This window comes from Eschscholzia californica, unplaced genomic scaffold (assembly GCF_041429995.1).
Source record: "Eschscholzia californica isolate CP2 unplaced genomic scaffold, dmEscCali1.0.p SCAF_3, whole genome shotgun sequence".
Classification (NCBI taxonomy): Eukaryota; Viridiplantae; Streptophyta; class Magnoliopsida; order Ranunculales; family Papaveraceae; genus Eschscholzia; species Eschscholzia californica.
In genome coordinates, this window is record NW_028238420.1 from 60,888,404 (window position 1) to 60,916,241 (window position 27,838).

A 27,838-nucleotide genomic window follows, 5' to 3' on the forward strand; every position below is an offset into this window, starting at 1 on the left:
GGCAGAAGAATAACTTAAATTTTTAGGACCTTGTATTTTAGGGCTCAATTTAGAACATATTCGACGCTACTATGGGTTTTTTGCAAGAGTGTTGGGAATTTGGAATGATTAAACGACTGATTTGATTTGGTACTATTTTGATGGAAGTTGAGAAGAGATAATATAACTTCCTCGTTAACAAACCATCTCTCCGTGACTTGATCTCTCTCTTAATAATTATACTTTCAAGGTTGGTTCAAAATTATACATACCTATTCGATTCGTAAAAACTTTCCTTGTTGGCACTCAATGCGAATAACAAGATGTCAAAATCTCTCATTTTAATTAGATCCATAGAGATCAATGCTAAAATGTCTAGAGGTTTAAAACTATGAATAGACATAGTGGTTTTGGGTGAGCCACCTAAGAGAGAGATCTTGTCTACTTCAATTGAGACATTGTTTTCAAAAGTGTAAATGTGTGTGCTTCTTGAAGGGAAGACACTAATATCTAGGATTTGTCTAACTGTTTGTAAGGCCAAATCTTTGTTTTTCTACAATTATTTTCATAGCCAGATCTAATCACAGCCAAATTAAGAGGACAGTTTGGTGAAAGTCAATCAAACCCTAAAGTAATATCAAATAATGAACATTTTCTAAATGTACTAAACTAAGAAATACAGATTAATGTTATCTAAATTATACTTGGCATTAATTTTTAGCAAAATCTAGCTTATAATATAAAATTGACTCCTCAACGGGACAACGGGGTGGTTTCACACGCTTGTTTCCCTTGGCCGGCAAACATTATTATACAGATATACGAACTCATGAGTAGAGCTAAACACAGCTAGGAAATTTCCTAATTTTTATTCATTAAACTATGTTACTAGATAATTCGCCGACCGACCGTTAAGATATGATTATGATCGATTAAAGTAAGGGTTTTAGATTAACCCCTCTAGGGTAGTTAAATATTATATTAGATTGGTTGGACTACTACATGTGAAGTCCATATTATCTTAACAAGATAAAGAACATGTTAGTCTGTTCTCCTAAATCATGGGTCCTTCCTTATATTTTGATTCAATATTACACAAAAAATAACTCAAGAATGATATTATAAATTAATACTTGTTTATCTTTCATAAATTATTAAACAAAAGTTAGTTAACAGCTAATCTTTGAAGAGGCATCCAAAAGCAACAAATTAGATAAAGAACCCATGTTTGTGTATTGAATTTGTGGTTCTAGAGAGAGAGAGAGAGAGAGAGAGTGAGAGAGAGAGAGAGAGTTGTAGATAGAGAGAGAGAGAAACTCTAACCCAAATACCCAACATGAGAAGAAGATGGTATTTGTAAATCCTGAATAGTGGGCTTTTCATTTCTGGTATCTAATGACCAAAGTTAGAAATACAATGATCCAAATGAGGTGTACATCTATATAATAGTAGTAAATTAAGGGACTCATTTTTTTTTTTGAACTTGTACACATAACAGAAGACCATTTAAAGGCCAAACTAAACTTACACCTAAAAATCAAATAGTTTACTCTTTCATTATATCTACACTCTTCCAATTCAAATTTTATAAATGGCTTGGCCTTCTTTTACCAGAATCTGTCCTCATTCTCTTCACAGGCTTTGTCCAACCCATATTTCCCCCGCTACCGCTGCCACCACCACCACTTTCAGCCTGTTGGGCCGGTTGGTGAGCCCATCCATGCTGATGATGTGTAGTCTGCTGACTCAACCTCACCTCTCTCTGAGAGGGACCCGGAACTCGGATGCTTCGGCCTGCGCTTGGAGGAGACACAGGACCTGGAGCAATCCTTGACTTCCCCACCGATTTTTCCCTCTCATTCCTTTTCTTCTTGCAGATGACCAGCTCCCCTGGATGAGTAAGCAGTGGTGGCTCGACAAGGTGACTCTGATCACGGGAACTGCCAACCCCTAGTCTGGATGCTTTTTGCAACTTGGAAGGGCCAGCAGTCATAGGCCCACGGTGAATCGGCTTTGGCGGAGGACTTGGCTCTGGTTCCACTTCATTGATTAGCTTATGTCGCTTATTTTGGCTAATAGAACCCTGTTTAGGGGACAGTGCAGAGGCAACACCACCAGTTGCAAACAAGACTGTGCTCCTGGCTTCCCGGAAATCAGTGTCTGGAAACGCAATCTTCAATAAGTCGAAGAATAGATCTTGTACTTTCCTTGCTTCGGATCTCACCTGTGCATCAAATTAGACAGTTCATGAACTTGACCACGATTTAAATGACAAAACAACTTGGAACATCTGTATCGTTAAAACACTAAATCCTTCTTTCGATGAATAGTACATTTCGTATTCTACTAACTCTTTTTTTTTGTTGAAAGATCGTATTCTACTAACTTCGAATCAAATCATTCAACTCAACAAATTCATATCATTACTCAAACAATTAGAAATAGAAAGTTGTACCACAATAACAAATTGCATTTTCTAAAAGAATAATATAAATTTTATTTCTTCATTTGAAATATAACGATTAAATTTATAAACACAGGAGTACAACAAACTAAGGATCTATGAGAGCTTGGGACACTGTTGAAGTAAATTAGTGTTGGAACATTTGGTTTTCTCCATCCTTGGCAAAAAACATATAAGAGCTAGTGTTTGACACTAAATGTGTCTAAACAAGAAAAACAGGAGGTTTTACATAGATTAAATGGGGTAACATGCATGCCAGTTCCAGGATTCATGCATATACTTCATATCATGAGAAACACAACCGAAACATACCTCAAGAGAGAAGCCAAAATATTGAGCCACATTTTTCAACATGAATTGCACGTCTGAGACAAAATCCATCACTCCATTGTAATCTAACCTGTCCACACTTTGATCGATCCTCTGTAGATCTAAGAGGGTACTCCCACTTATCCCACTCGTATAGCTAGAGTGCTCGTTTCTCCTCCAAAAATCTGTTAACAGAGGTACGATTTGAGGACCATCTTTCTCGATCCTTCTCTGGAGCTTGCTGATTACATTCTTGCACTGCAAAAAAGCATGATCGTGTGGGAGGGTAAAATTCTGTGTACTACGTACAAGATATTAGACTAAACTATTAAAGCTTTCCAATAATAAAGGGTGCACACACCTTTCGTTGAACAATGTTAGACATTTTGTTGCCAACATAGCTGGTTCCACTCATAGCTCTACCATCCCAGCATTCTCTGGAGGGGTCTGTGGTGTTATCTGTTGACACATGTACGCTATTAAGTCTGTTCAGCTTCGGAGTGGCTTGCGATTTTGAAGAATTTGGACCCCTCCTGGATGGTGTATTTCTTCTATTTCTCATAGTTGAATCGTTTGGGTCATTTCTGATAGCATGCATCCCAAAGGTCTCATTGTCTGTACCAGTCTTTAATTGTGACATGTAGTCAAGATCTGAATGAATGGGGAGCTGAGACGTACTTCCTCTCAAGAGAGAAGACTTCTCACTAACAGGTCTTTCTTGAAACTTCTCCAAAGCATGTCTTGGCCGAGTACGAAGACTACGTTTTCGTCTTATTTTTGGCTGCAAAACTTGTTCATCCTCACCATCATCACGATCATGAATCCAACTCCCAGATTGTTGAAGGTCTATCTGTGAATCACCAGAAAGAGCAATTTCTCCTTCCTCTAGGTCATCTGGCTGGAGAAGCACTTCCACAAGAGTATATTAGGAAAAGTAAATCTAAAGTGAACACAAGTAAAACATAAACCAAGGGGGACCAAACATACCAGTCTTTTTGGAATTGAACCTGGCCTATTATCTAACGCAGATAGTGACCCAAACTTCTGGGCAGACATTGAAGGAGAGAGAAGCTGTGTCAATCTTCGGCTCCCAGAGGATGACCCTGAGGAACCAGCTCCATCAAAAACATGATTACTTCTAGTGGCCTGCAACGCTCGAGGGTATTCATGTCCACCATCGCCAGCCAGACTCTCCTCTGCGGGCCGATCCTTATTACTTGGTGGAGCACCAGTACCTTCTTCCTCTTCTTCACCTATTTCCTCCTCTTCGTCATGCAAAGAATATTCATTCCTCTCTTCTGAACTTGCTTCAGAAAACTCTCCATTTTCATCATCATATTCTATATATATAGGAGATCTTCTATTTGATGAACCCGTTGCTCGCCTCTTTCTCCGCTCAGAAATCACAGGAGTTCCATCTGCAGCCACTTCACTAGGTTCCACAACAGCACTGACAGCTAATTTGTTCTTCGACGGTTTCTTGTTTAAACTAGCAATGGCAGCATTTACTTCCCTAGAACTTGCTCGAAGCCACTCAGGTACCTGATCATATCTTGTCATTTCCTCAGCCCAGTCAAATTCTTCATCCATTTGATCAAAAATCTCTACTTCTTCTTCACTACGAGCAATCATTCGGTTAACCTCTTGCAAAGAAGGGACATTATGTACTGTTTCTTGATATCTCTCGTCGTCATGCAGTAACGTTTCCAATGTCATACGCCTCTCTTCATGGGTTGTCCTCTGATCAAAACGTCCGGCATTGATAACTTCATCTGCCATGTCGATCTTATATTGTTGAATATTATTGCGTATAAGGCTCTCAATAGACCCTATATATCGATCTTTACCAGCAAGATCATCCTCAGAATCAACACTACCACCAGTTCCAAATTCATCCTCTTTCTGACTACTTGAGATTTTGTCAACAACTGCCTCCATATATATGACTTTTACCTCTCTCTTCTGTCCAATACGATGAGCCCTAGCCACTGCTTGTTCTTCGTTTTTTGGATTAGGATCAGGATCATAGATGACAACAGTATCAGCAGTTTGAAGATTTAGACCTCTTCCAGCAGCACGAATACTCAGCAAAAAGATAAAGCAATCAGTATCAGGTCTATTAAATTCTACAATGGCTGATTCACGATCTTCTAAACTAGTTGTCCCGTCGATTCTTCTATAAACAAGACGCCTCCATTGCAAGTACTCCTCCAGTATATCCAGAAGCTTTGTCATTGTACTAAATAGTAGTACACGATGTCCAGTTCTCTGAAGTTTCATAAGAATCCTATCTAGAATCCAAAGCTTCCCACAAGATCTTATAAGGAAATCTTTTGAGTAATCGTTGAAATAAGGATAATTAAGCAAGGGATGATTACAAGTTTTACGAAGCTCCATACATTTGTTGTTGAGATTTTTATATGTCTTAGGCTGGTATAACGGATTCTTTTGAACCCTAAGCAGCTCCTCCTCTGGATCAACCCTAATAGTACCAGTGGACTTGATCCAATCATATATTGCACCCTGAATGGCTGACATTTTACATCTTAAAACAATGGAGACCTGCAACACACAAATCAACTTCATCAACTATTTACAAGTACTCGAATCAACTAGATATTTGGAGCTAGTTCACCTTTCGAGGGAGAGACCCTTCCACATCTTCAACACGGCGTCTGAGCATAAAAGGCTCTAAGATTTGATGAAGTCGGTGAATAATGATCACCTTTTTCTCAGTTTCAAGCCAATCATCTTCAGCATCATGTACAGGAGCATCCTTTTGAAAGGGTTTTGAGAACCAATCATGGAACACTTTTCGGTTATCAAATACATCTGGAAGGAGTAAATTCAGTAAAGACCACAGCTCTTTCAGATCATTCTGCACAGGAAATGACACCAAATGCAACTCAACACATCAACATCACATGACATCATTAAGACTGTACAAAATGCAACTTGAGGAGTAGTGACAGAAAAGGAAACTGCTTGACGAAATTGACTTGGAGAAGATTGTGATCATTTTCTGATAAAATTGCAAGGAATTGATTAAATGTCTAGTCATGCATTGCTATCTCAAATTTTGTTTAAACTTATTGAACCCTTGCTCCTGCATGATAGGGCAGTCCTTAAGGCCAGAGATCAATAAATAACAATAAAAGCGTAAACTACCGGTAGTCTACTAATTCTTTTAAAATTAAGTTATGCATCCTTGTTTTGTTTAACTACGTTTATAATCCATATGAGAGATAAACGAAAATGAAGCTTACCAAAGGTTATGTTAGTGTGAAGCCACAAAGATAATTCACAAAGGAACCAAAGACGGGAAAACTACGAAACAAACAGTAAACTACCAGTAGTTTATTGTTGGATTCGGATTTTTCCCATCTCTGTTTCCTTTGTGAATTATCTTTGTGGGTTCACACTAACATAACCTTAGGTAAGATTCATTTCTTCTTCTCTTTCGTATGGATTTTTCACCCGATGTCTGAGTGTGCTTCACGTAAATGTATATTTTAAAGTTGTAAAAAATATAGATATTAATACAAGTTCGATTTCAATAACCCCTGTTATAAGCTAAGTTCATAACGCCGGTTGTCTTTGGTCCATCACAGTATGTCTATGAAGGCAGGGCCTCCCCTGTTTGATGATTCTGTGTGAAGATTGCTGTAGGGCTTCCGAGATGGTCCCTACTCAATGTTATTTTTAGTCGCAGTACATTCTGGACTATTTCCCAAACCAATATATACTCTTTATGATGCCTATATAATAAATCACCTAATTTCAGACATCCTATCTCCAAATAAGTATAAAATTTTAACTCGCTAAATGAAAATTTTTGTAGTTAACTACTCAACTAGTAGGAGCTTATATATTTTGACAAAGGAATTGGGTAATTAAGACAAACAAATTCTGGAACACCAAATTTGGAGTACTAGGTCTCAAACACACCCGAAAAGGGTATGAAGGATCGGGTACGAATTTCTTTAGAGAGGAATACTATAATACTGAAAATAGTTTATAAAAAGTAGCAGGTCTTAAGAGACCCTACAAGACCCTACAAGACCGTACAAGAGCCATCAAACTTCTCATAATTAATCAAACTCATGCAGAAGTTTTGATACCCATAATTCGTATATACTAATACAAACTGCATCAGCTTAATAAAAGGAAGAAAACAGTAGAAGAACTCAGGAACTCGGCATTCAATAATACAGCTTAATAAAAGGTTAAGAGATATACCTGTAATGGAGTCCCTGTAAGAAGCAGACGCCTCTGGCACCGATATCTATCGAGGTCACGCGCTAGAACAGATTCCCTATCCTTCATTCGTTGTGCTTCATCGATTATGATATACTTCCAATCGACTTTTGACAGCTTTGTCCGATCAAACATGATAAACTCATACGTTGTTACAAGAATATTGAATTTCATGGCACAAACCTCCTAGAGAAAGTATTGGCACGAGAGAGATTAGAAAACAATCAAATTTATTCAATTCAGCGACAAACGTAAACGGGGCAACTTACTTGAGAAAATAACTTAGATCGTTGATCCTTCGCACCAACATAGTAAATGCAAGACACGGATGGCAGCCAATTATGCAGCTCACTCTGAAAAATGTGAATGTGAGATTGACAGAGTAGATATTTCAAACCCTGTATGGCTGGAAATGTATCTCACCTTCCAGTTAACCAAAACAGCATTTGGAACAATTATAAGATGTGGTCCGTAGTTTCCTTTAAACTCCATCAGATAAGCTATGAGCGCCATCACCTGTTGGAGCAAATAAACCATAAAAATTGCAAATATATACAGGCTTTTGCAGGAAAACTAACTTGTCAGTTAATCTAGCGAAGCAAAAAACCTATACAAAAACATTAACACAAGCCCCAGTGTCACATATGGCACTAAATAACATTAGTTAAATCAATATGAGAAAAAGAGAAAGCAACAGAATGGAACTCCAAAAGAGAGATGAAGGAAGTCGCTCAACCTAATAAAGATAATGAACTCACCTGTACCGTCTTCCCAAGCCCCATTTCATCTGCCAATATACCATTTAATTTGTTGTTGTACAAAGAGAGCATCCATTGCAACCCAACCTGCAAGATGGAACAAAATGGTTAATTCATACAAAAAATGAATATAGGATAATGATCATAATCTGAGATATTGAAACGTACGAGCTGGTAATCACGTAAAGTCCCAGCTCGCAGCATTGATGGTTGTCTAAAGACCTTCTCATCCACAGCATGTGCAAGATTGTAGTACCTGGTGCAGTTAACAGTAACAGTACATTAACTAGATCAGGGACTTGCTTTAGGTAAGCAAAAAATGCAACTTGAATAAACAATCATAGTACAGTCGAAAGACAACATGCAAATTAGAACAACTAAGAACTGCTGCAGAAATAAATACTTTCTCTAAGAGAACACTATTGCCAAAAAAACGAACACATCACTTACTAATAGCAGCAATGATCTTAGAGATGAACAAACCAAATTAATTAACTTTTTTTTTTATCATCAGTGAAAATCAAGCTAATCAATTGATCACTAGAAAGATGAATATTATTTTCAGTTAAAAAAATAGATAGATAAGAATTATAGGACCACCGAAATACAACTAGTATGGTACGTGAAGACATGGGAGCCGCTTCAGTGGGCTAAACTATGAGGCATAGTCCTTGTTTCGTAGCACCAAAATCTTAAGAGCATACTTTTTTGGAGAAATGAGTACAAGAAAAAGTTAAACAGGAGGTCGAAGCAGAATTTAAGCAAAAAACTTAAGAGAACGCCGTACAGAATCAATATTGCAATATATGTAGAAAATGCCGTTCTGATTCTGCTCAAGTCCAATTGGACTTTTTAATTTCTAAGCTAAATGTCAGGACGTTCGGGGTGCCTTTGTCGGGGATTAATTTGCTATTTACCCCACACAGAACGAACAAAAAAAATTCGAGGGCACCTAAGTCATTTTAATACTGATAATCCAAATCTATCTACTATAAATACTTCGGTGCATTAACATTCATATAGTAGACTTACTTATTAACTGACGAACTCTCCTTCCGTGCGTTCATTTCAAAGAAACGATTCCTTATCATAACTTCTTCCCTAGCACAAGTTGCTGCTGCTTTAACTTCTTCTTCAGAGAGACCCTGTCATGAACCCAAAAAGAGAAATCTAAATGAGAGGAAAAAGTTCTTATGGTAAAACATGAGCAGAAAACAAGCAAAAAAAAAAAAAACAGGAAAAAAAAATACAATTTCGAGAAGTAAATTTTTTTTTACTCTAGTCTCCCACTAAAAGAAAGCATACCTGAGATCGTGCAGCAGCTGCAGCTGCATTGGACGCATCCTCCACTTCCTGCTGACTCTTAGTAGCCCTTATTTTCCCTCCCAATTTGTGAAGATATTCTTCTGTCTGTGAAAGAAATGATGAGAGAACAGAATATCTTTGAGCAGCATCACCTGTGATGCTGGTTTGCTGCTCGAGCAACATTTCACGGTATCTGTCAACATCATTATTCTTCAAAGCCTCCATCCTTTTATTCCTGTCCTCATCCTTACGCTTTGAAAACTCCCTTAACATTCTTTCGTGATATTTCGCAACTCCCCTGTTGCGTGCAGTACGTGCATCACGGATGGCCCAATGAGCCTCAAGAAGCTTTTTACGCCAATTGAAAACAGATTTTAAATACTTCTCCCTCTGGAGCTTTTGAGATACCTGCACTTGCCGGGAAAGCTCCATCCGCTGGCGTTCACATAACCTAACAAACTTACGGTATGGCCTATCAGGCATTGCCATTATCTCCTGTTGCTGTTGATCAACTTCCTCTCTCATACGTGCTTGTAGATCTAGTAGACGAAGTTTTTTTTCCTCAATTTGGAGACGCACAACGAGATCCGGACTAATCCTTTTCCTTTCCAAATTCACTGTCAATAAACCTGTTATCTTTTTTAGATTTTCGGCCCTCTTTTTGCTAAGCACTTCATTGCCTTCCTCCAGGAGTAGATCCTTCACATCATATGCTAATGTTAGATTGTTTGTGTTGTTCCCATTCATTGCTGAACCAGCGTCATGTTTCCTAGTGAAGAAAGGAAAGTCGAAGAGAGGCCCAGGATATTTTCTTGTGGCGCCATTGTCTTTTGGTTGGGTGGCAGTTCCTGCTTGATTGGCTTTATCAGCTTGCATAGCTTCTGAAACAGCAATCTGTGTAGGAACCACTTTTCCTTTTTCTGTTGCCAAATCACCTTTAACAGGAATTTGCTGACCCCCACGATCAATTTCCTGCTCAGATTTAACTGAAAAAGTGGTATGTCCTTCATTCTCAGTAGACATCATCTGCACAGGGTCCTTTGTGACAACTTGCATTTGTGCAGAGGTAGCTGTTTTTTCCTCTCCAGCAACGGATTCATCTTTTGGAATACTCTGGCTCCCTCTATTTGTTTGTGAGATTTGAGGTGGCCTCTCGGTTGATTCTAAGTGTGACTGGTGTTCTTCGACATTTTTGCTGGCAGACATATCATGGTTATTTGTCACTGGAGGAAGAAGAACCTGTTGCAGCTGTGATTCAAGGGGTGGTGGTGCAATAGCCCTGAGAACTTCTTGAGGAAGACTGCCCTCACCTCGCTGCGGAAAAAACGAAAAACAAACATCAATAACACTAATCCAACAAAAAATTGTGAAACCTTTATTAAAGTCAGACTCATAATAAACTAATTCTCGAATAGTCAAAACAAGTATATCATAGTATGTGGAAGTACAGCCTCACATACCTTCAGGCGCCTGAATGCCAGTATTTGTGCTTTAAGAACATGGAGTTGCTGCTTGGTAAACCCAAATCGCTGTTGTGACACCTGAGTCCTTTGTCCACCTTGAGACGGGAGGTTGGAGGCGGAACCTCCTCCATTAAATGGAGTCGCAGATTGTGGAGAAGATCGATTCAACTGCTGCAACTGCCTGAAGTACTGAGCTTGTGAACTTTCCGTGCCACTAGTACTCTTCCCTTGCATAGAATGATCGATTCCTTGACTTGTGTTTGCAAATGGCTGTGGCGGATGCATAGGAGGCATCCCATTCATAATAGGCTGTTTAGAAGACTGGGTCTCCCGGTTCTGAACAGGAAGCTGTTGTATCTGAATGTTATTAGCATTAACCCCAACAGAAGACGGTGTAGTTGTAAACAGACCAGAAGGACCTGATGGCCAGGCTTTTACAGAGCCAGACTGGGCAGAAATATCACTCGATGAATTTCCATGGGCAGAACTCTCACTACCAACTGGGGGAGAAGGCATTGAGTGTTGCCTTATCATTGGCTGTCGTGGTGCTTGTGTGGCTGCATTTATTTCGTTGGATTTCTGTGTGGCAGCAATTCTGGATTGCCAAAGGGGTAACAATTGAGTGATCAAATTGGCATTGGCAGGTAAAGACAAATCAATATTGTTTTCCAATGCCCAAGCCTGCATCGCTTGGAACTGGGCCATGGCAAACTGGTTGCTTGCAATGTTTTGGATGTTAGGTTGAGCCTGTGGCGCCTGCATTGGCCTCGTCATGTTTGCTGCCATTTGTCCATTTCCTGCCATCTGATGAGGTGAAGGCCTTGAATCACTCCTTTGATCAGATAACTGCTTCTGACCTTGCTCAATCTGCTTCTCATCACGTGTGAAGTGTTCAGGTGACTTACTTGGCGTAGAACCCTGTGATTGTTTAGCTCCCTGAATAGACATAAGCTCCTGTACTCTTAGATTGGTCGTATTAACATCCTGATCCTTGCCAGATGAAGGGCCCACTATTCCCATCTTACCTTGTTGATGTTGCATCATACTCCCAAGAGCAGATTTTTGCTGGGCAGCTTGGAGAGCATAGTGCATATAAGCTTGATGACTTGCACTTTGCGTGTTCTGTTGTTCTACACCCTGGCTCTTATTTTGACTCACCTCGCGAGCCTGAGAAGAACCATGTTCTTGAGACAAATGCATAGGGCCAGATGGAGTTAGGAAGTTGCTTCCACCCACGCCTCCGTGGAGGCTACGTGCCTGATAAGCTAAAATTGCTTCATCACCTTCAGAAGGCTTCCTAAGTGACTGCGGCAATGGCTGCATAAATATAGACCAAAATCAAGTCAAACGACAAGATCATTCATGCACACCTATTGCGCTATTCAATCTCAACTAATAGTTAAAGAAACCTATAGCTACAAATCATTAGATATCTTTCAATAGTTCTCTAACTAAAATTTCCAACATGATAAATAACAAGTTTTAATTTGTGGCTCGATATGGCAGCACATTTTGCAACCTGGGAGTTCCAGCAACAGATATTTACAAACTTGTTGGAACCAAGAATGCGTGAGCGAGAGAAGTGGCAACTAGGGGTGATGGAATTAACCATAATATATTGCTTAATAGGTCAGTCCCACCAATATGGACAAAATTTATTAAGTTTCTAAGCTAAGACCAGTACCTACTCCGACATTTACTCAGATTATCTGCCTCCACATATTAATGAATTAACTTTCTTTTCTTTTTTTGAAATTAAGACCGAATTCATATATGAAACGAAAAAGGCACGATTTATAATGGGGGTCAAAACGTACAAAAAAGGTCAAGAATCTAACAACTGAGAGATCTCACCCCTAAAGAAAACATAAAAAAGTACATAGTTTCCTTAACAGATGGCAGTCTAAGAAATTGCTGGAGCCCATAGGTTCCCTCTACTCCATTGGTAAAGAGTTCTTACACATTTGAACAATTTGAGTAAACCCCATCAATTAGCTAACTTTCTGTTTGAAAACTACAATTAACCAACTCTCTCAGTGTTCGAAATAAACTAGTCAAACCCAAAGCTGAAAAATCAAACCAAATGCCCTAATGCACAATTGAACCAATTAAACAGTCTAATTAAAACCATTTGCCCAAAAAAACTGAACTTTAAGACCCCTTGAATATCCTCACTTGCTCAAAAGATAACACTGAAGTTACTAAACCCCATTGACACAAAATAAACCAAAACCGAAACAAAATACTAACCTGCCTAAACGCTAGTTGCTGATGTTGTTGTTGTTGTTGTTGTTGTTGTTGCTGAATTGAATCAAACCCTTGATGTGGAGCTGATACAGCTGAAGAAGAAGAAGATGGTGAAGCAGAAGAAGAAGATGAAGACCTGCCGGGCGGCGCCACCGAATTATTTCGGCCATGACCGGTGGCGCCAACGCCCTGCTGGGAGCCACCAGATTGCATGCAAATAATTCAAATGTAAACCTAAACCCCCAAACCTATTAACAAACACAAAAACAAAACTGAAATTCAAAAGCAGGGCAAATTACGCGCTTCGAAAAACCCGCTCTTTTCTCTCTCTCTAAAACGTCTACTTTGTCCATCGATCAAGACATCACAACCAGTCACACACACACACTAAAACTTTCTCTCTCTAGAACTTTCACTCCAACATTTTCGCTGTTGTTGCTAGATAGATCTAAATCTCAGGCTGATTTAGGGTTTATAAAAAAACAAATCCCTTTTGTTTTAAATTCAACAGATCGGAAAGTGGTTTTAGCTTACCGTGATCCTAGCGAACAAGTCGGAAACCAGCTAATTAAAATCCCCTCCTCCAATGGTGGTTTTAGTCAAACCCTACACGTTTGCGTTTAGGTGAAGGTGGGGAAATTTTTTTTTCCTTTTTTCTTCAGATTTGGATGATTGCTGATAAACCATACCCAATTTAAACCCTAGAGTTGGGTACAGCTAACCACGGTTAAAATCTACTCTTTAATAATTTACCCCTATAAGTATACCTAATTACGATCTTACCCTCTTGTTCTATCATTAATCATCCGGTTGTTCTCATGTGTTTTTGTCGGAATACCGTTTTTCCAAAACGGTTTCTTTTTTCCAATTCTTTCGCAAGATCGTTTTCTTTTTCACGCAACCGTATTTTCATGAAAATCGAACACAAGTCCTAAATGTCCACTCGGACATCGGAACAAAAAGGACAGACATTACAGATTTTTCTCCAACAAAGTGTCCGTTCGTGACCGTTTTGATAGTCGGGTAAATCGGGTATCAGTCGGTCGAGCACCGGCCACTAACGAAGAAATAAAGAATTTTTTATTTGAAATTAAAATTGTTTTGCAACTAAATACAACTTTCTGAACTCTCACTTTACAATTTCAAAAAGTAAATTAATACAAAATTTAAAGATAATTACTGAGATTTCTCATGGATTACAATTGGTTTTATTCTTCTTCTCACGGATTACGATCGGTGTATTGTGGATTCTAAAGTTACTGACGAGATATTGAGATTTTGGAGAGAGAGGCTAGAGAAGTAGAGAGGCGAAGATTAAGAAAAGTGATTTTAAGATCTATTTTTTACTCTTGAAATCTAACGGTTTTAGCTAACCCTACAAATCTAAAGGCTTAAAATCAATCATATAGGTGGGTGGGTATAACGGGTAAGATAAACTAAGGGGTATGGATGGGTTCGGTAGGGCAGACTATATAAGCGGGCGGACTCGGTCGGATCACCGAGTAAGGACAAAATGATTTTTAAAAAGAATTCGGAAAAAAGTAATTTTTACAAAAAAAAAAATTCGAGAAGAAAAATAATATTGATTTCATGAAAAAAAAATTTATGAATTTGGTCGTAGGATTTTTAGCAAATCTTTTTAGGTTGATTTCTAGTTTGAAATTTGGTCTTGATAATTCAAAGTCTTAGCAAATCTAAGGCGGTAGGGTGGGATATTGTTCCAGTACAAATGTTGAATTTATGAATCTTTATGATTCAAGGTTGTAGGATTTTTAGTAGCCAAACAAAATAAGGAACTTTGATTCCTACCAAATCGCATTTTTGATAGGAATCCGCCATCCAAACGCACTATAAATGTCATAAAAAATGTACAACGAAAAGTAGATGATTATTATAAGTCTTTTTTTACTAAATCTAATATTAGGCAAAATTAATGAAGAAAAAAATTATTATGGGGAGGTCCAAAATCAAGTTTTTTGACCAAAACACCCATCGTTTGTGAAACTCTATGAAATTCGGCAATTCTGTCATTATGATTGTTCATGATATATTATGAATGAACATAATGCATTTTGACATAATCTTATTTTGTTTTTCAAGTTAAAGATAAAATCTCTTCATCAAAAAAAAAAAAAGTTAAAGATAAAATCATTTTTCTTTCTAAACAATTTTTTTTTTGTTTCTTGTTGTAATAAGTAATGAGCCCATAATATGTTAGGGGCTGAAAATAAATTCGAACTAATGTATCAAAACAGATTTGTCTTCTTCCATTTATGTTCGACAAGCTTTCAACGTTTCGATTATTTGAAACTAATAAGATTTTAGTTATCTTTTATGATATTTCCAAAAATAAAGAGATCGAATCGAGAAAGAAATCAAACATATCGTCATCTCGGGAAGAGGAGGCATGCATTCTTCCATACCAGTTGAAGTTAGATTGATTGCCCAAGCATCCCACTTTAAAGAAGTGATATTTGGGTGTGTCAGTAAGCGACGCGACGTCGAAAGTTCTGGTTGATTGACTGAAATATCAGTCAATGAAAGAGTTGAGAACAGGAAAATCATCCACAAGGGTTTAGTTAGAGCAAGTTTGTCGATCTAATTGAGCAGAGGGCGTAGATGAAAAGATGAGAAGCTTAAAAGTCATATGGGTTTCGTTTGGTCGGTTCCAAAATGTTCAAATCGAACTCAAACCATATCGATTGGGTTCTGTTTAATTCAAACGAAAAATCAACCAGTTTGATTTAGTCTGTTTTGGTGGGACAGATTCCCACCATTTTTCTCATCCCTAAATCACAGGTAATTGATGGAGTAAGCACATATAATGGAAATAATTAAAAGCAAAAAGAAAATCAATAAAAAAGATGTTCACTTTATTATTAAGGACTGAAACAATCCTTTTTAGCATATTGAGGAAACATTACTTCATGTACTAAATCTTTCAAGTTTCATAACTAAAACACACATAAGATTATTATGAAATGCGGATCAATTTAGGATAATTACAACGTTTAATCTACTGAAACAGGTTCCATCTTCTCCGCTTCTTCCCTCAGTGATTGAAACAACACAGATGACAAGTATCTTTCCCCGAAGCTCGCATGGACAGTCTGAAAATCAATCGCATAAATCCAAAAAATTAATACCCATTTTTCTACTAATAAAATGGGTGTTTATTACTGATAAAAATCATGAAAAAATGTGAACAATCTAAAAGATTCATCGCTGTAAAGTTGGTAAAACGACTATACAAAAGGTTAAGAAAGCTAAAAATCAAAGCTAACTTCATGTTGTCTTAGTTTTTGCAAGGACGGTTATCAATGTATGAGAGGTATTCTGTTTTTTTCATCTTTGGAGTGACAAGGAGATGCATAGTTTTGGGTAGGTCAAGAAGAATCTAATGTGAAAATTATAACAAATGCTCGACGGAGTGACTTGGGACTCCCCTTTCATAGAGAGGACTCAACATGGTAATGGGCTCGACAGATCCATGGCAACAACCTAGTTTGCTACCATGTTAAGGCCCACTGTGCCAATCTTTCCTTGAAAACCGATTGAAGTGAAAGGGTAGACCAACGCTTATACCCTTCACGGATATAAAGTGCTAGGTCATATGGGCATACCAACATAATGTACTACTTGAAATAGTCTAGACGATTTTTACCAATAACAAGAAATGCAAATATCTTTTCTTACCACAATAAGTTTGCCTTTGTTCTCAGGCCTTTTTGCGAGCCTTAGTGCGGCAACCGTATTAGCTCCAGAGGAAATTCCTACCTATAAAACAAGTATATACAAGACTAAATAATGGTAATATATTTTCTCTCATATGAATCTTAAAAGATAAGTGGGATGCTTGATTCATATAGTTGTGAAGAGAATATTGATACCATAAGACCCTCTTTTAGAGCCAATTCTCTAGCCATATTTACGGCGTCCTCGCTAGTAACCTACCACAATAAACAAAAAACCATGGAAAATGATGATAAATAAAAAGGATATTTACTTTTTGGAATATTAGTTGACAATATTGTATCGAGCATTTGGTCTAGGTCACAAGTTTGTCCGATTAAGTATTGAGTCTTAGATTAATCGTTGATGTGTTGACCGACAAAAGATGATTTTTTTTTCACTAAAAAGTAACAAAAAAGAAAGACAGAAGAGAAACATGTGGTAAAACTCGCCTCGAGAACTTCTTCCATCATATCCATATCCAATATATCTGGCTTGAAACCAACTCCATTTCCGGTTATAGCATGAGGACCTATTGCAAACAATCATCCCAATTACGTAACAGTTTTAGCATTTTACGATTTACAAAAACATCGGCATGGTATCACTAAGTAGAGACGCTTACCTGGCTTGCCACCATTCAGCACATTGCTCTCTGCAGGTTCAAGACCGTAAATCTGCGGAGAATTATAAGGGGAGGATATCAGTAACTATTATAGCATAGATGCGTTAACTAGTAGTTACATAGCCCGAAAAGTAGGTACCTTCACGTCAGGGTTCTTAGATTTGAGATACTTTCCAACACCGGAAACAGTGCCGCCACTTCCTATTCCCATTACAAATATATCAACTTTACCGAGAGTATCCTCCCATATCTCAGGACCCGTCGTGTCAAAATGCGCCTATGTTTCATAACAACGTAAGTCAAAGAGGAGCCTTATATATACAAATTCCTGAATAGGACTAGTTAATCAAGTTATCCATGTTTTTTCTGTCTAATTTGATAAACAATATTATTTCAACTTGGCATATAAAGAGAAAGAACAATCAAGAGCAGACCTGAGTGTTGGCAGGATTGGAGAATTGTTGAAGCATGAAAGCGTCTGGTTTGGATTCCAAAAGGTCATATGCTTTCTTCACGGTTCCTCCCATTCCTTTAGCAGGATCGGTGAGGATTAGTTCCGCTCCGAATGCTCTCATTGTCACCCTTCTCTCCAAGCTTGTGTAAGATGGCATAGTAAGAACACACTTATACCCTTTTAAGGCAGCCATAAATGCCATACTTATTCCCATATTTCCCGATGTCGGCTCAATCAACAATGTCTATTTAAGAAAATGTAAATGTTAGAAGAGTTATATTTCCTTCATATGTTTAGTCGAACTATTAGTAATCGGAATTTAGGAGAAGAAATGTTGACCTTCTCAGGAGAGATTAACCCTTTCTTTTCTGCATCTTCGATCATAGCACACGCAGGTCTGGTAAGACAAATGAAAATAAAATGCAGAAACAATAACAATATTAACAAGAGTTTCGAAGCACCCAAATCAGTTCATTGCAACTTCAGACTTACTTGTGTCTGAGGTGGGAGAAGTTTTATAGGCACCACCATCCCAAACCCCATTTTGACTTTGTCAATTGACCAAAACAAGGAAAATTAAACTGCAACTTCATATTTGAAAACTCTTTTCTTGAATGAGTAGAAAAGGTCTATTATTCGGGCAGAGCCCTTGTCGTCCGAACTCAAAGAAATCTCTTTTGAGAGAGTCATCATACAAAAGAACTTGCAATTTTAGATTGCTCACATAAGCAGTTAGATATGCATAAGTGGTAGTGCCTATAAAGCTTTCCTCTGGTAAAACAACTTATATGAGTTTCGGTTAGGTTTCAGGATGGGCTTAGAACTGAACCAAGCCCATTTATTGAAATAGGGTCGGTGATAGATCCATGGGCTTAAAAAGATATAATGACTTTAATATAACCTGTCTTTAATGCTAGAAGTTGGTTGCATCATCTCTTGCTTGACAGCAATGTAAGCTCCACATCCTTCACTAACTTTGTTCAGATACACAAGTGGAGTTCTCCCTATAAGCTGTAATTCAAACACGAATAGAAAAAAAATTGAAGCCCAATCCATTTAATTGGTGGACCAAGCAATAATATGCTCAAACCCAAGCCCAAGCCCAGTCCTAGTCTTGGGCCAGTTTCAAGCCCAAACTCATGTCCAAACCCAGTAACTACATTAAATGCCAAAATCATACTACCCCTTGGATTCTCCTCACACTTCACAAATCATCATGTTACTAGTTTAATTGGATTAATTTTTCTTGTCCAAATTGCCCCTGCTACCCAATTTTTTTTGAGGGATTGAGCCATTGGTCCAAAAAGGGGGCCAAAATGAAAATTTCACCCAAAGTTGCCTAAAAATGAAAGGGAGGTCCAATGTGTCAGTTTGGGGGTCAAAATTACGTAAAGGGCCCTTAGAAAATAAAGTATTTACCGTTCATGCCATCGAAAATTACAAAATTGCCATCGAAAATTCTCGGGAAACGATTTTTTTTTCTGAAAATTATTTTATTTACTGGAAATTTGAAATTTTCGGGAAATTACAAAATTTTAAAATTTGGGCGGGAAATTATTTTATTAACTGGAAATTTTCGGGAAATTATTTTATTTACTGGAATTTTTTTTCTGTACTAGACATTTTTGCTGGGCGGGAATTTGAAATTTCGTAAAAAAATTTGAAAATTTGGGCGGGAATTTGAAATTTCGTTTGAAAATTTCAAAACTTCGAAAAAAAAAATTTGTGACCGGGAAATTATTTTATTTACTGGAAATTTTTTTCTGTACTAGACACTTTTGCTGGGCGGGAATTTAAAATTTTCAAAAAAATTTCAAAATTTGCCCGGAAATTTAAAATTTTCAAAAAATTTTGAAATTTTGGGCGGGAATTTGAAATTTCGTAAAAAAAAAATTGGGCGGGAATTTGAAATTTCGTTTGAAAATTTCAAAACTTCGAAAAAAAAAATTTGAGACCGGGAAATTATTTTATTTACTGGAAATTTTTTTCTGTACTAGACACTTTTGCTGGGCGGTTTAAAATTTTCAAAAAAATTTCAAAATTTGCCCGGGAATTTAAAATTTTCAAAAAAATTTGATATTTTGGCCGGGAATTTGAAATTTCGTTTAAAAATTTGAAAATTTCGAAAAAAAGATTTCGTTTGAAAATTTCAAAAAAATTTGAAAATTGGAATTTTTTGTGTAAGGGAAATTATTTTATTTACTGGGAAGAGATGGTTTGCTGGGCGGGAATTTGAAATTTCGTTTTCAAATTTTCAAAAAATTTTGAAACTTTGAATTTTTCGTATACTGGTAAATTATTTTATTTACCAGACATTTTTTTTTTCAGGAAAACGTCAGCATGTCCCGTCTAAGGGCAAGAGGGGAATAAAAAAAAAAATCTGACATTTGGACCTGCAACTAATTTTTGGGCAAGAGTGGATTTTTTTTGGGTTTACCCCCCACTTTTTGGACCCCTGGCTCAAAAATCCATTTTTTTTTACCAAAATACGCCTTTACTTTGTAAAATGCAATAGAACTACATGAATATAATAGAAAATCATACGTTATATATAGTTTGACTTTGATACATAAAAAAAAGATGAAATATGCTAAAAAATATCATACGTACATTCATACATCCTAAGGACCATATACACTGTCATATAAGCTATTGTTTCTATCTCCGATGAGAAACAAATTTGTGATCTCTAAATTTTTGCAATGAAGGTCCAATCACTGCACCAAGATATAGCGGACACCATCCTTACTAACTTCTTATCTTAATTCATAAACATCTCAATTAGTTTGTTGAACTTATTTCACTAGGAACTTTTTTTTTGTGAGATATTCCACTAGGAACTTTGTTATCTTAATTCATGAACATCTCAATTATTATAAGATTAGTTTGTTAAACATCTCTTAATTCATAAACATCTCAATAATTCCTACATTACTTTCCTAATACTAGAATTACTTCAATATCTATGTGAGATATTCCACCAGGAACTTTTTTTTTGTTGAACTTATTTCACTAGGAAATTTTTTTTTTAGTTAAACTTATTTCACTAGGAACTTAATACTACAAGCAAATTAAACCAAGGTCATTAAATAACAACTGTCAGATGACTCAGATCTGACTTCACCAAGAAAACCCACTCATAAATTACCATTTTAAGTAAAACCTTTTCAGTGGCACATAGAAATGGAAGAACTTTACTTTCAGAACTTCAAAAGAAATTTCCAGGAAAAGAAAAAAAAGAAGAGAAACCCAAAAGGTAAGTCCAATTTTCGCAAAAAATCAAGTGAAAATTTTGAAGAAAAAAAGTAAAGAATTGCATGTTTGAAGAACAGACAAGTTAAATTTACCTTAGAAGCATCCTTCTGAACTTTAGTTGCAGGAAAATCAATGGGTAGATCTCTGATCTTTTGAACAAAAGATCTATCAGTAGAAAATGTGTTCTTTTGAAGAAAGGTATTACTGATGAGTTTAGATCCTCTCTTACCCAACCTCATCAAAATTCTCTCCATTTTGATTTTTGATGAAACTTCTTTCTCTCTCTTGTTTTTCTCCCTGGTACTATAATATTACACTTTATATTAAAAGAGACAAAAAGAATTTGGATTTTTTTTTGTTGATAAATGTCACTATTTTTTGAGATTAGAGTTTTAGAGTCATTAGAATTAAATGACTAGTTTTAGAATTAAATGACAATGATACATTATGATTATAATATGCATCATCAATTTAGATGAACATTATAATCGCGAATTAAAACATGTTGTGCTCAACTCTCATGACCTCGTAGATTTGGAGTGTCCAACTACTTCACCCAAAGACGATGTACAAATGTCACATTAACACCATGTATAAAACCTCTCATAAAAAAAAAACACCATGAATAAAACAAGTCATATAACTATTTTTTTTTTTTTTTTGTTGAACTAAGTCATATAACTATTATAGTTAAAGACATTTTGAATTTAACGATCATGTAAAGACCGTTACCATATTGAAGCTAATACGTATTTGTTTATACTTTTATTTTATTTATATTTTTAATAACACAAATTTAATAAATTGTGAATTTTTATTTCTATTGAGAATCAAACCTGACACACTGGATTCAAGAATGAGTACCCAAATACGACAACAAAAGATGGCGACGAACTTGGAATTAAAAAAAATGACAAATTTTGTCTAATTATTAGATAATAGTCATAATTAGAATCTACAAATACAAACAAGATGCTCTTGTGCATTTTGTGTTTTCGTTATGGAATATAATTATGTTATTGCAATATGATTCATTTCATGTAATTTAGACAATAAATAAAGTAAAGGTAGGAATAAATGGACTTTCAGGTTTCTAAGACGGCCATAAAGATTTTTGTATGTCCTTTAGGACCTAAGATGTCTCAATTGACGATTGTAGTGTTCATCCAAATTCATGATGTATTGCATATTATAATAATGAAGTATCAATGTTATTCAAATATAATGAGCCTCATCAAAAAAAAAAAATGTTATTCAAATATAATGTGTCTTGGAATCCGATCTCAAAAAAGTATGGTGGTTGGGTTCTCTTATATACCATATAGACGCACGATGTTAGAATAAAACAAAAAAATCGTTCACTCAAACCAAGGTCATGAACATTGTAACTTGCCGTTTCGTGTTTGAATTTTCAAACCTAAAAGATTAGATTTTTGTGGTGGACTTACCCATCAATATGATGAAGATCTGCCCTCTTATTACAGGCCAAACATCTTACTTTTAAACTTTTCTTTTGTCTTTTTTTTTTAAAAAATTTTTTGTGTTGAAAACATGTTATTGTTAAATGATTTTGCTTGAATTGTTACTTTGACGGATTAACCTATTAATCAGAGAATAGTTCAAAAAAAAAAAAAAAAAAAAAAACCTATTAATCAGAGAAAAAAACTCTTTGCAAACAACTGCCTAGAGAGAACAAAACAACAGAGAAACCCAATTTTTTTCGGACGTTAGATTCACGTTCAACGTAGAAATTGTTGATTTACGTTTTTTATTTAGTTTGTTCCATCTAATTATGACTTTTTGGAGTAAATAAGAGAGGTATAGAAGTACAAAAAAGGGACAAAGTCGAGTTCCGGAGGAAGATCTCTCTTTCATTCTTGACGAACCATCATTTGATTCATCAACAGATTCATCATCATTATCATAGGTATTGTGTGTTTTAAGTTTATCTCTGTTTCTTCTTGATGTATCTCCCAGCGGTTCAGCATCTTAACAGGCAAGGATCGCTATTGTATATCTCGAATTTCAAATCGGTTATCTTAAATTGAAGAATAACCAAGATTTATTATTTGAATTTTACAAATCTGGTTTATCATCAATTCCGAACATAGTGATTGCAGAAAGTAGTGATATTATTAATGCTTTAATGAAGTGATTTTCTTAGTCGCCTTTGATGGAGAAAAGTTTGAGATCAAAGAGACTATTTGAAGCAAAACATCATCCCGTTCTTACGAGTATATTATTAAGAAAAAGTCAGTTATTATGGTGATTCGGGAATTACTCGTCATTGATGGACATATTATTCGGGGACAAGATGAAATTTACATTTCTCGGTCATTTGCAACATTTGATTTTTGAGAGGCGCAAACAGCACGAAAATGAGCTGCCTTAAGAATTTCACATAAGTGAAAATGAAAGTTCATGAGATGTGAAGGGAGAGGACTGGCGGGCCACAACTGGGGTCGTCGTTTTGTATTGGTGAACCTCAACTTTAAGCCCATTGGACTCTTGAGGGCAACCAAGAGACAAAAATGTTGATAATCCCCTGAATTATTTGCAAGGGAGAAAGACAATTTTGCATTTACCACCAGTTTAATCTCTCAAAACTTTCTATTTTATACTGACATTGAAATATCAGGTGATGGTCCATAATCTTGTGGGACAAACTAAAAGTGACACTTTGATGGTATGAACTCCACGATATTATGTTACAAAGACATTGATACATCATAGATGTGATAAGTTCGATAACCGCCCACTCAAACTCAAACAAGACTGAACCTATAGCTCAACTAGACAATGACCTAAAGCCCAATTACATTATTTATACCCTAATAATCCCAGTTCAAATAATCAAAGATTCCACATTTTCTGGGATTCGAACCCGGGACCTCCAAAGCTTTCTGGAGTTTATGTCAAACACCTTGGAAACACTTGGGCTACCAACTGTTGACAACTCCAGAATATTATTGGGAAGTGAATTCCAAGTTTTGGTTATATATCAATTAAAAGTTAGGCCCGACCTTGAGTTAAGCCCATTTAGGACTTCTATTGAGGATCCATTATTCCTAAAAAACCTGAAGGCGCCTTTAAAAGGGTGAATTCATGTGGAAAGGTGGCGCCATTTAAATGTAATGCCCGCACTTTTACTTCGTTTTCAGAGCAGTTTGAATGGTGCCTATAAGACTACAGTGAAGGAAATTGTAAGGTACCTCTACTTTTGCAAACCGCAACCTGTGCGAGGGACACGAATTAGGAGAGAGATCACGCTAAAACATTTTTTATCGTGTGCCTCTGAAGGCACCCTGTTCTTTTGTTCGTAGTCCATCCATCTCATGATACTTGTTAAATTCATGACTATATGATAATTGGATTGAAAAATTAAAATATTCGACGCGATAATTTAAGGTAATTCAGTCAAAGATCTTTTCCATAATCTTTATCTACATCCATAGAGGAACCAATGATTTATTAATGTTCACCACAATTGTGTACTGAACACAATTTAATTCACACGATTTAGATTCTGGTAGGATCAAATTCAAACCATAAATAAGCAAACACCACCATTAGTGTTCAAAATGCAAACTCGACAAAACTAATGGGTGCACTATTTAGGTAAACAGAAGTTTTGGTCCTACACACTCTTATCGACCATCTCAATTCTGAACATTTTGATAGAGCATTTCCAAACTTTCAATCTTGTAACCTAACTTACCACTTTCAGTCTCAAAATAGAATTTATTTGGCTACTCCGAAAGTGTAGAATCGGTGACGAATATTGATATCAAAATTATTCTTCAAGCATCATATAAATTGATAGACCCGGATGTTTAATACTATAATGAATGTAGGACGGTACAATTATAGGTGCGAGGCTCTACACACTTATTTATTAGTGGACCCATGAGAGTACCTTAAGTCATAATCATAAGAAATCCGATCAAGTCAGATATCAAGGAAAATCCATTCCAGCGTCAAAAGAAAGTTCTCTTCTCATGAGTAAATAGAAATATCCCGGCTATAAATTTATGGCAATGCCATTTTTCCTTCTGGTCTCAACCAGATAGAATACATATAAATTAATTATTTAATCATTCCGTCGAGAATTTGTAGTCCTAATATGTTGTTTTATAATTCTATGCAAACATGTCACGCAATTTTTTTCACTGAGTAATGAGTATTTTAGACGTTATTGATATATATATATATATATATACTCTATATATATAAGCGCCCTTCGAAATAATGATTATATGTCATGATCAAAGAAGAAGTAATATCAACTTGAACCCATAAATGTAATTGGAATTTTATCATAAAACGAGTGTGAAAACCAAAGTAGCTATATATGTATTTTGAGAACCTCAAAGTTCAAACCTAGATACCAAATAACAAGAAACCAACATTTATTAAGCTGCCTTAGCCTTTCAGAATCTCATTTATGGAACCCCAACTGTACCCATGAGAGCACCATTAATGGATTCCAACTACATTTTCATCTCATGAACTTATTTCTATATAACTCTTCTCACCCACCCACTCAAAACCCATCTTCTATCTATCTAACTTAAAAGTGTTTTTAGCTAGGTTTTCATCCTCAGTTTAATATCTTCAATGGCAACTGAAAATGGGAAAGATGAGAGTGTTGTAATGAAAGTGAAGGTCATTAACAAGACTAATCTCTTACCTAATAAGAAATTAGGAAGACAAGAATGCCCTTTAATCACATTTGATCTTCCTTATGTGACTTTTTACTATAACCAAAAATTGTTGGTTTACAAAGGTGGTGAGTATGAAGAAATGGTAGAGAAATTGAAAGATGGGTTAAGGGTAATTTTGGAAGATTTTTATCCTTTAGGAGGAAGAATAGGGAAAGATGATGAAGGTGTTTTAAGGGTTGTTTATGATGATAGTGAAGGTGAAGAAAATGTTGGTGTTGAGGTAATTGAAGCTGCTGCTGAAGATGTTGGTGTTGAAGAACTTGCAGATGAAGAAGCCTCAAATCTTGTGAGGGAACTTGTGCCCTATACTGGTGTCATGAATTTGGAAGGTCTTCACAGGCCTTTGTTGTCTATCCAGGTAACTTTCATAATATAGATACTAGCTATGAGAAACAGAATGGGGTCAACCAATGTTCACTTGGTTTTCAATTGGTGTCATTGTCTCAATATATCAAAGTTGGGTAAATCTCTATATTAACCGAGCTGCTGCTATATGCATATTTATTTGAGAAATGCTTGATAAGATTAGTTTGAATTTTTGTCCAGAGAAATGACATTTTTGTACATTCTTTATTTTCTTAATGTTTTCGCAGTTCACCAAGCTGAAAGATGGACTTGCCATTGGGTGTGCATTCAACCACGCAGTCCTAGATGGGTCCGCAACGTGGCATTTCATGAGTTCATGGGCTGAGATCTGCCGTGGATCAAAGACCATCTCGGTTCCACCTTATCATGACCGTACAAAAGCCAGAAACACTCGCATAAAACTCGACCTACCAGAATCCCCTGCGTCCCTCCAAGAAAAAACAGACACGTCCGAAAAGGATCTCAACTCGGGCACACTACTCAGAGAAAAAATCTTCCGATTCTCTGGTCCAACCATTGAGAAAATCAAATCAAAAGCCAACGGAAACCTACCAAAAGAATCAAAACCATTCTCTACTTTCCAATCATTAGGGACCCACATTTGGTGTGCCGTGACACGTGCTCGCCGACTCAAGCCGGAGGATTACACCGTTTTTACTATCTTCGCTGACTGCAGGAAAAGGGTCGATCCACCAATGCCAGAAAATTACTTTGGTAACTTAATTCAAGCGATATTCACTGTAACAGCTGCAGGAGCATTGTTGTCCGACCCTAACCAATACGGTGCAACCGTTATACAGAATGTGATTGGATCGCACAATGCAAAAGCTATCGAGGATAGGAATGTGGCATGGGAGAGTGACCCGAAACTATTTCAGTATAAAGATGCAGGAATTAATTGTGTGGCTGTCGGGAGTTCGCCCAAATTTCATGTATATGAAGTAGATTTTGGGTGGGGGAAGCCAGAGAGAGTGAGAAGTGGAACGAATAATAAGTTTGATGGAATGGTGTATTTGTATCAAGGGAAAGATGGAGGGAATAGTATTGATATTGAGATAACTTTAGAAGGTGAAGCAATGAAGAATTTAGAGGAAGATAAAGAGTTTATGGAAGTTTAGGGAGTGAGAGAATGAGATTGTTGGTTTAATAGGTAACTACTATAAGTTGTTTCTTTGAAGGAGGGTCATGTTTCTTTTAGGTCATATTGTAATATGTGGTATCATCTCATCTGTTTTAAGTTTTGGTGTTCTAGGGTTAGAGGTTTAACTATCATAGGGTTTCTAAGGCAATGGGTTGTTATTGTTTTTTTTCTCTCTTCCTATTTGCTTATTTTTCTGTTTGTTTGATCAATTTTCTTTTTAGTTATGTACTTGACTGCTCAAGATATTATTTCTTATAATAAAGTCAATATATGTAGTATATATAAAATAGTATGTTTTATTCTCATGTCTATCCATCATTCCATGCTTTGTTTCGAATTGCTCCATCCATAGCATGTTTTGAATGCTTAACACCTAATTTATCAATCTATAATCGACGATGAGCCACTCTTTTTCATAGTAAACAAATCGATTCAATACATGTGAATGCCAGGATTACTTTTATAGGCACCCTCATTTGGTTGTAAGATCCCGAGTAGGGAAATGTTGTATGTACTCACCACTTTTATTATATGCACTCACGTCTCCTTTAACTTGAACAAAAAGTACATATGATGTGAGTATATAACAAAATTGGTGTCTTGGTGATTGCAATTAATACATTGCCCTTAGAGTACAACTCCAAAAGCAAGTTCCTTTATTTGATTATCTTGAGGGAGCCTCGCCTCCTTCGAGTGATGTGGCTCCCACCTTAAATGCATGGCTACCCAAACAAGCGAAATAAAAGGAGCTCAAGAGTG

General features: G+C 36.5%; 3 protein-coding genes across 5 annotated transcripts; 1 reads left to right on the top strand and 2 right to left on the bottom strand.

Moving 5' to 3' along the window:
- Nucleotides 1-1,332: 1,332 nt before the first annotated feature.
- On the bottom strand, nt 1,333-13,511 carry BRM (transcription regulatory protein SNF2). 3 transcript variants are annotated; one of them, XM_086670702.1, is made up of 15 exons: nt 13,317-13,511; nt 12,786-12,874; nt 10,533-11,852; nt 9,073-10,386; nt 8,800-8,912; nt 7,936-8,023; nt 7,768-7,854; nt 7,433-7,525; nt 7,279-7,362; nt 6,992-7,195; nt 5,388-5,630; nt 3,740-5,314; nt 3,114-3,650; nt 2,756-3,010; nt 1,333-2,203 (listed from the first exon to the last, which is right to left on the bottom strand). In XM_086670702.1, the coding sequence occupies exons 3-15, from the start codon at nt 11,733-11,735 to the stop codon at nt 1,565-1,567; spliced, it is 6,435 nt and encodes a 2,144-aa protein (XP_086526828.1). In that variant the 5' UTR covers nt 11,736-11,852; nt 12,786-12,874; nt 13,317-13,511; the 3' UTR covers nt 1,333-1,564. The 3 variants fall into 3 exon arrangements, with proteins under 3 accessions (XP_086526828.1, XP_086526825.1, XP_086526827.1); XM_086670699.1 differs by having other exon boundaries at nt 12,786-13,030; nt 13,317-13,497; XM_086670701.1 differs by lacking the exon at nt 13,317-13,511 and having other exon boundaries at nt 12,786-13,109.
- A 2,127-nt stretch (nt 13,512-15,638) lies between these two features.
- On the bottom strand, nt 15,639-21,453 carry LOC147552772 (bifunctional L-3-cyanoalanine synthase/cysteine synthase 1, mitochondrial-like). The gene is made up of 10 exons (XM_086666668.1): nt 20,941-21,453; nt 18,495-18,604; nt 17,933-17,990; nt 17,574-17,837; nt 17,279-17,416; nt 17,140-17,191; nt 16,967-17,046; nt 16,673-16,732; nt 16,479-16,559; nt 15,639-15,892 (listed from the first exon to the last, which is right to left on the bottom strand). Exons 1-10 carry the CDS (start codon nt 21,100-21,102, stop codon nt 15,794-15,796), a joined length of 1,104 nt encoding a protein of 367 aa, XP_086522794.1. The 5' UTR covers nt 21,103-21,453; the 3' UTR covers nt 15,639-15,793.
- A 3,724-nt stretch (nt 21,454-25,177) lies between these two features.
- Nucleotides 25,178-27,366, top strand: PEL3 (HXXXD-type acyl-transferase family protein). The gene is made up of 2 exons (XM_086666609.1): nt 25,178-25,930; nt 26,166-27,366. The coding sequence occupies exons 1-2, from the start codon at nt 25,466-25,468 to the stop codon at nt 27,054-27,056; spliced, it is 1,356 nt and encodes a 451-aa protein (XP_086522735.1). The 5' UTR covers nt 25,178-25,465; the 3' UTR covers nt 27,057-27,366.
- The last annotated feature ends 472 nt before the right edge of the window (nt 27,367-27,838 follow it).